Raw genomic sequence first — 8,777 nt, forward strand, 5'->3', positions numbered from 1 at the left:
AAGAGTTTTAAAGATTTTGTCTCTTCTGCTCACCAAGGCTGCTTTTATTTGTTTAAAAAAGTACAATAAAAACAGTAACATTTTTAAATATTACAATTTACAGTAAAATTTATTAGTAATAGTCTATTTTAGTATCTTTTAAAATGTAATTTACTTCTGTTTTGGCAAAGCTGTTTTGTCATATAAATGTATCGGCGATCACTTTAAATCAACAATGCAACCTGACAAAAGTTTTAAAGAGGTAATCGGATACTACATGCACTTTTACAAGTTCTCTGAATTGAATGTGTGTTGGCAGTGTGTGTACACAACCACCCTATGATAAAAATCCGCTAGGTGTTTTTTTAATATACTAAAATCTTTACCCGTTTATCAAATCAAGCCGATCTCAGATGCCTGTCTTTGTGACATCACAAAAACAGGCCCCTCCCACGATAGTTTGATTGACAGTGGCATTTCAGCACAGACTGGACTGGTGTCTTACCTTAGAGCCCTCCCTGAGTGAGCCGTCACCAGTCCACCATTGTTTCACCGCTGGAGCAGATGCAGACAAGGATGACTCCTAAGGGATTGAGGTGTTCTGTTCTTGGATGTAATAAACATGGCAGTCGTCATTTACTCTCGATATCTCGAGTCGCTGAAGACGCAGTGGATTACGTTTGTTTCTGAAAAATTTTAAGACCCTAAAGAATCACACCAACTTGGGCATCCGGTGAAAAAAAATAAAAAAAATAAAACCGTCCCAAATTTCTGAACAGTAGAGCATATTACCTTAGAAAACTTGACATGAAACAAAGTTACACACCATTTCAAAAACACTAAAACAAAACGAGTTAAGTGAAATATTGAAATGATTGAATGAACAATGTTGACTTAAAACATTTTCAAGACGCTTATATTTAATTAAACTCATAATTATAAACTTGTATTTATCATTAACAGTATCTAACAAACAAAATTTCTCTAAAGTGATCTTTATTTTGGAATACCAAGTTATTTCAAATATTCTCTTACACATTAAAAGATTAAACTCCAAAAGCTTTTATACAAAGAACAGTCAAGTTCTAAAACATTAAAACATGCACAAGAGCATTCACATGATACAGAGAGCTGGCACGGTCAAACTCCAACCCCAAAAAACAAGTGACAGTAAGAGTACACAACAGATCCAGGGGAGGAAGTCATAACGTAGAACTGTACAAGTTTTGCTGCTGCAATATTTAAGGGCCCTCAAACTCAAGCAGAGTTGGTGGTGAACACAAAGTTATATAGTTTGTGATGTCAGTGGGTTAGCGGGCAGATGTAGCGGCTGTGGCAGTGCTTTTGCAGGCCATGAGCTTCTCCACCATGTTGCGAGCGTAGCGTAAACGGCTGGCCAACTCTTTGCAGCATCCGAACTCCTCGATTAAGGTCATCTTATAGGTGTAGAACTCTCGCTTCTCATTGATGTACGTCACTGCTCCCATCAGGGGACACAAAATAAGCTTAGTGTGGTCCTGGAGGGCACAAAGAGAAAACTGAATTCACGGTTTTTCATTTTGGATATTTGCGTATTTTGTTTGACATCACAAGTGCCCAGATGCAGTACTTCCTTCATTTAAGACATGGCAGTTTCTCACCTGGAAGAAGTTGATCTGCACAGTTCCGTTGCTCAGGTGTAGCACGATGGCACTCTTTGTGCGGAACCAGTGGCGTAGGTAAGGCAGCCGGGTCAGTTCATCACCATCACGGGGTGTTATGTTCGCCCCAGCCTTCAGCAAGTGCTCGCTCATGTAATTCCTGAAGTACTTGAGAAGTGTAATCTAAACCAATAAAGAAAAAAAGACTTCAGCAATCCTGTATAACAGAAAACTTTGTTCCACTATTTCCAGCATACACAGACCTTTTTAGAGAGCGAAGAAGGGTAGGAACGAACACTGAGGTAGGATTCTAATGAGTTGCGGTCAATATATTGCAGACTGTCACCATCAGTGTACATGATCAAACGTGTGGAATCATTGAACAGAACGCCTACGCTGTTATCACACAGCTGGTAACCTATAAAAGGGCAAAAATACATTAGGATATGGACAATATTTTTAGACTGCATGCAAGTAACGGTTTCTGAATGAAACTTGCACAAAATAAATAACCAAACATTAAAGCACTTTTTCCATCCTGTGTGTTCAAGAAAACAATCTTCACTTACTAGAAAATTGCTGCAAAATATCAGTAATATAAAGAGCAGAGTCCTGCATGTGGGACGGATGAACAGCTTATATTTGATGTAACTGGTGGAATATTATTTGTGTTGTCATTTGTGGTGTTTAATTCAACAGGGCATTAATTGGATATCTGCTAATAAACAGCTGCTTTCAAATGGTTCCGAGCTTGCATTCACACTCTGGGTTGGACGATGTCTACAGTGAAACATCGTGATGGACAGTGACATCACAATGGGGAGCGGGCTTAGGGGTGTGCCCGAAGCGTCAATACGTACGCAGAAAAGGTCCTTTTCTTGGTCCTACACCTTCCACAGAATATATAAATAAATTTAGGCCACTTAACTTAATGATTACTATCAGGATGTGAAGAGACTCTCAACCAGCATAACAAAAAATGTTTCTGAAGACAATCACCTATTGCACCTTTAACAGTGTTGTGTTCTCGGGTAATAAATTCAACAAGTCACAGTAAAGTTCTTCAGCAATGAGCCACTTCTTCATTTCAACCAAACAAATTTTAAATGTTTCTTCACCCTGATAACATGCGTTTTCGTTGGCACAAAAAAAAAAAAAAAAAAAAAAAATGCATCATAGGAAAAATGTTAATGATACGGTTTAGAGGGAATAAAGAGTTACAACAGTTTTTAGGGTATATTTCCAGTTACTGAGATTTTAGTGCAACAATATTAAATTCCAATTTGCATACTGGCTTGAGTATATCGGTGTCAGCATGGTGTCTTACCAAGGCCATATTTGTCAGAGTAGTCGACCCATTTACTAATCCAGAAGACAGGAATACAAGCAGGGTCCTCAGTTTCCTCTATAAAGGGAAAGATCAATCATTGCAATGTGCTTGTCAATAGTTTTGAACATGTACACCAACTGACCAGATTTTTGTGGCTGTGTAAATGTACAAAGTATAGTTATACAGATTTTTGCCATCACAGTAGCTCCAATTCCCATTAAAATACAGCAACATCCCTTATGTTGCAAGATGCAAAGAATCCATGTGGTAACCTTGTCTAATGAAGTCTCTTTCAGATGGCCTGGCCGTGTTGAGACTGGCCAGCTGTTGCAGCAAGTCACTTAGATGACATTCAGGTGGTTCAGCTCCATCCCTGCGCAAAATATTACATTTAGTGACAAATTCATTAAATACAAATATTTTCCCTAACCCTACATTTATAATGGCCGCAAGCCTGAGTAATGTATATTAAAAATCATGGTTTTAATACTACTGGCAAAAATGTGCATTCAAAACTAGATTTAAAGAGCCAACAGTTTGCCAATATCTACACCAGGGTTCCTCAGATCTTGCCCTGGAGTGCCAATCTGCCACAAAGTTTAGCTCAAACCCTGATCAAACTCACCTACTTGTGATTTTCTAATGATCCTGAAGACATTGATTAGCATGCTAAGGTGTTTGATTAAGGTTAGAGCTAAACTCTGTAGGCAAGTGGATATCGTGGGCCAGATTTGAGAATCCATGATCTACACAGATAAAACAACTAACCTCTGCTGAGGATCTTCCCTTTGTGGCTGCTCCATTTTCCCCATTTTCTCAATTGGACTGTCTGTTCCTGAACACCCAGAAGTTAACATGCAACATGAAAGGGATTAAAATTTCATTTTTAATATTTCTGAGTGTCAATATTCAATGAAGCAGGGAAACACTGAAAACCAACATAGCTATTTAAATAAATAAAATACTACAAGAAAGCATTTTTTAAAAAGTGGATTTATCTACACACATACCTTTATTAAGTGACGAGAGGGGTTTGCGAAGGAGGGTGGGATCCAGACTGGATGGGGCGATGGAGAACCTGGGAGGTACAGTGAGACAGGAAGTGGGCAACCGCAGAGGCGCATAACCGGAGGTGAAAAACTCATCGGCCAGCAGCTCGGACACAGAAGGTCTGAGAGTAGGGTCAGCATGCAGCATCCGACGAATCAGAGCAGCAGCAACTGGATTAATATGCTAAAGACACACAAAAAAACAACAATGTAATATTCCACCAATCTGTTTTTTCACACAATTCATTTTTCACTTAAGTTGCATTAAAAACTTTCCACAATCAAAAGCTACAAAATCTAGCAAGTTAGTCACAATGAAACATTACAAGGTTAAATCATTTAATGAAAAATAAGACCAGACAAATATTCACAATAATATCTGTAACATACATTTAGAAAATAGGATTTCCTCTCATGCCAACTCTTTAAATCACAGATACTTACTCTAGGAACTGTGTACTCATTCTTCTTGATTCTAATGTAGGTTTCCTTCAGACAGGACGTCTCAAATGGTGGCTTTCCAACCAGCAGTGTGTATCTGATAGATAAATTACATGACCATCAGCAATCATACATGCTCAATTATAAAAATGAATCATTATGCAAGAACGAAAATCCATTAGAGAACTAGTGTTTTATGAAAATCAAATGCCTCCATAGTAATTTAATCCAACAACGGACTTACAGAATGCATCCCAGAGACCAAACGTCTACTTCAAAGCTGTGGCCTTTCTTGCAGAGTACCTCTGGGGCAATATAGTTTGGAGTGCCACACAGGGTCTTCTTTCTCTCTCCATCAAACTCGATCTTTGTGGCCAAACCAAAGTCTCCTAAGGAGAAAGAAATGGGACAACCAGTCTTGATTAAAAGAGGTCTGGGATGAAATAAAAAGACAAAGGACAATCATTGTTTGCGTACCGATTTTCACATCCATGTCATCACTGAGGAACAGATTTCCAAGTTTAAGATCACGGTGGATGACCCGGTTGTTGTGCAAGTACTGACAACCCAGAATAGTGTGACGCATGAAGTATCTGGCCTCAGGCTCCGTCACTGCCTTCCTCCGCTTGTGCAATTCCAGGAGAGACTGTAAGGAAATAAAGAAATTAAGCACCAAAATCTAGAGAAAGTGGGAACTTCAAACAACATTTATTACTCTACTTAATAAATAAATAAATATATATATATATATATATATATATATATATATATATATATATATATATATATATATATATATATATATACACACATACATACACAAATGATTCTAATAATAATTCACCAAGACACCCCTAGTACTAAAAAAAAAAAAAAAAAAAAAAAAAAAAAAACCTTGATTTTCCTTATCTGGTGGTATTCGATTATTATTTGAGTTTACAGAATCCAAGTATAAACTACACAAAGATGCATAAAAAATATTGCTGACTGTAGTATGTTTCACCAATATTTCCGAGAAACAGAAAATCAACTGACGTCACATCCTCCAGTTTAAAAACCACTGACAGGCAGCGTAAGGGAGAAAGTAACGTCAGAACCTCTCTTATTTTGAATATATCTTGTACATTATTAAAAGGAATAAACAATTGAGCCTAGTAAGAACACAGTAAGTACCTATTAATCTTAATTTAATGAAATGAGTTATATTTAAGCACTGTTGTACATTATCATCCAGTGACAGGAATACCGACCGTTGACGGTCTGTTTTCAAATCGGTATCCTTGATCTTACCCGTCTCCGACAGATTTCCAGCACCACGTACACGAAGTCGTCATCCTCAAAAAACCCGTGAAATCCCACGACGTGTTGGTTATCGAGACTCTTGTGAATGGCGATTTCTGTGCTCATCTTCTCTTTCTGGTGCGGCTTCAATAGCATCGACTTCGGCACCACTTTACCTGCGAAAACCTCCTTTGTGTCCATATCTGTGATTTCGTAGCATTTCGCAAATCCTCCTTTCCCCAGAAAGCGACCTCGCATGTATCTCTTCCTTGTTCTGGGATCCACTAGAATATCAGGAATCTCTTTGAGAGGAGCAGATTTGGGGTCAACGTGAGCCGATGGCTTCGCCGTCTTTGCGATTCCAGCGCTCATCGTTGCACACTTTACAGGACGATTTAAATAGAATAAGGAGCCCTAAAGTCCTGAAAAATAAATAACCGAGGCGAAGTTCCTTGCTTCTTTATCCCGAAACAGCATGCAATTCACCAGTCATCCACATCCGCTGCGAACCACCAAAAACTACATTCAAACAATAACTCCAAAGTGAAAACCCACAGTAGCTTATCTAAAAGATGTGTATTCACCTCCCTGAGGCAAGCATTGGTAGTATTTCGCTGATAAGAACGAAATTAAACGGGCATAAATGAAGTGCGTCGGCCCGCTGCTCGGATGGGAATGCAGTGAGTCGCTGCTACTTTTTGAATTGTGCTCGATTCGTTATCTCCGCCTCTGATTGGCTGCTGCGATTTAAATTCTGACCAAACACAGCGAAGCATCATGTGACTCGTCGTGCAAGTTCTGAAAAACTTTATTTATGTTCTTTGGATATTTAACTTTAGGAAGCACTGGACAATGAAAAAAAGCTTTTATATTCACTTATATTTTATGATTTTATGAGATAAGTCTATTTTAAATAAGGCCCACTCTATTATTTAAAGCCCACTAATTTGTAATAAAGTATGAGCTACTTAAATGTATCTACATTAAAATTTTAATACTTAATTGTGGAAAATATAAACTGATTATAAATGATGTAAATTATTTCCTCTTGACGTATTTTGTGCATTATTTTATTTGTTTAAATATGCCACGTGCACTTTTGGGTTTGTATACACTTCATTCATGCACATGTGTTTAAACTATAGTTTTTCTTCTAGCCATTTAACCCACTTGTTTTTAATACTTTTGTGTGTAACTTTGTGCATTTGTGTGTGCGCAAATGGTCAAATGTGAGCACATTTTAGATTGTGGAGCAGAAAAATACCATGTCACATATCATTACACACGTTTTAATGTTTGTACAAGTATGTCTGTTGTGTGAGTATAAAGGATAGAAAGCGAGATAAACAGAAAGTCTGCCCTTTTTAACACAAAACTAAAACAGTATTACAAGGTCAGTGAGCAGTAATAAACAATGTTATATTAAATTATTGGACAATTACTAGTGTTTATTTAATGTCTTGTTCAATCCCATGATATAAATTAATATATAAGTATATAAATATGAAAAAATCAAATAATGAAAATGTATTTTTTCATATAATCAAATCATTAAAGAGAAGACATGACTTGGATTAGCTGCGTAGATGTTTCTGAGAGTATCTTGGTCTTTGTCAGTTCTGTGAAGTGTTCCCTAATAAGGTTGTTTACTGTTTTTCATGACAGCATTCCTCACGACTTACTCCTGTCTAGTCCATTCACAAATGCATGCATGCACTCACCATTTCCCGATTAAAACACTACAAGTGTCTCTCTGAAAGGTTGTCATGGCAATTAGATAATTTTAGAATATAGAAAGATGGGTTACATGGTCGCAGTGAGAAAGGAAGTACTTAATGATTGCATCAAACACGTAAGCCTCCTTGAAAGCTGAATAAGTTATGCATAGGGTATATTAAACAGTTCCAAAATACATCAACCTATGAATACTGCTGGGACTAACAGTAGCCTACACTGTCTATGATCATAGCTGGCATAGATATTTAGTGACAGATCAAAGTTTTTACCATATATTTTAACATTTGTGTTTAATTTTGCCACCATCGTGGTTTTTACTTTTGTGTTTGTGTGGTTTATCCTCATTGTGGACATGCCTGTAGAACTGATTATATTATTTCTGCTCATATAGCTCCTCCTTAGTAAATAAGTCCACTGTCCTGTTAAGAAAGAAATAGTTCATGAAATTATGGAATGTTTTTAAGAGGTGAGAAAGAAGTGGAGCAATGGGTTCAGATCGAAGTTGCGGTTTTTACTCATTATCTGCATTGAAAATTTCAGGAAACTGGGGCTGATAAATAAGCAACAACAAAAAGTTAATCTGCCACAAACTGTTTTCATGAATTATATGGCCAAACTCACACAACCTGCCACTATAATGCATTGCTTTACATTTTTATTTTACATTTCATGTTTTTAAGGAATAGTTTACCCAAAATGGGAAGTAGTGGCCTAATGGTTAGAGAGTCGGACTCCCAAACGAAAGGTTGTGAGTTCGAGTCCTGGGCTGGCAGGAATTGTGGGTGGGGGGAGTGCATGTACAGTGCTCTCTCCACCTTCAATACCACGACTTAGGTGCCCTTGAGCAAGGCATTGAACCCCCAACTGCTCCCCGGGCGCCGCAGCAAAAATGGCTGCCCACTGCTCTGGGTGTGTGCTCACAGTGTGTGTGTGTGTGTTCACTGCTCTGTGTGTGTGCATTTCGGATGGGTTAAATGCAGAGCACAAATTCTGAGTATGGGTCACCATACTTGGCTGAATGTCACTTCACTTCACTTCACTTCAAATAAAAGTTTAATTAAAATGTACTCACCTTCAGGCCATCCAAGGAGAAATGTAGCATTACATCACTTGCACCAATGGATCCTCTGCAGTAATTGGGTGCCATCAGAAAGAAGAGTCCAAACAGCTGATAAAAACATCACAATAATACAAGTAATCCACATGTCTCTAGTCCAAGCTGTGTTTTTGCAAGAAACAAATTGTTCAATTTTATTATAAATTGCTTCTGGCTAAAATACATGATCTCTATCCATAATATAGCTTTATAGTGAAAAGAGA

General features: G+C 37.7%; 1 protein-coding gene across 1 annotated transcript; it reads right to left on the bottom strand.

Moving 5' to 3' along the window:
* Nucleotides 1-1,212: 1,212 nt before the first annotated feature.
* Nucleotides 1,213-6,441, bottom strand: LOC132142337 (serine/threonine-protein kinase PLK1-like). Its single transcript, XM_059552132.1, has 11 exons — nt 5,730-6,441; nt 4,917-5,085; nt 4,684-4,828; nt 4,443-4,536; nt 3,960-4,182; nt 3,718-3,784; nt 3,222-3,322; nt 2,947-3,024; nt 1,883-2,037; nt 1,620-1,802; nt 1,213-1,496 (listed from the first exon to the last, which is right to left on the bottom strand). Exons 1-11 carry the CDS (start codon nt 6,090-6,092, stop codon nt 1,290-1,292), a joined length of 1,785 nt encoding a protein of 594 aa, XP_059408115.1. The 5' UTR covers nt 6,093-6,441; the 3' UTR covers nt 1,213-1,289.
* Between the last annotated feature and the right edge of the window lie 2,336 nt (nt 6,442-8,777).

Source organism: Carassius carassius, chromosome 6 (assembly GCF_963082965.1).
Source record: "Carassius carassius chromosome 6, fCarCar2.1, whole genome shotgun sequence".
Taxonomy (NCBI): Eukaryota; Metazoa; Chordata; class Actinopteri; order Cypriniformes; family Cyprinidae; genus Carassius; species Carassius carassius.

Coding starts and splice junctions, on each gene's coding strand:
- LOC132142337 (XM_059552132.1), bottom strand. CDS start 6,092: ATGAGCGCTGGAATCGCAAAGACGGCGAAGCCATCGGCTCACGTTGAC. Junction 5,086..5,729: donor TGGAAATCTGTCGGAGACGG/GTAAGATCAAGG, acceptor ATTTCCTTACAG/TCTCTCCTGGAATTGCACAA. Junction 3,025..3,221: donor AAGAGACTTCATTAGACAAG/GTTACCACATGG, acceptor TTCCCTTTATAG/AGGAAACTGAGGACCCTGCT.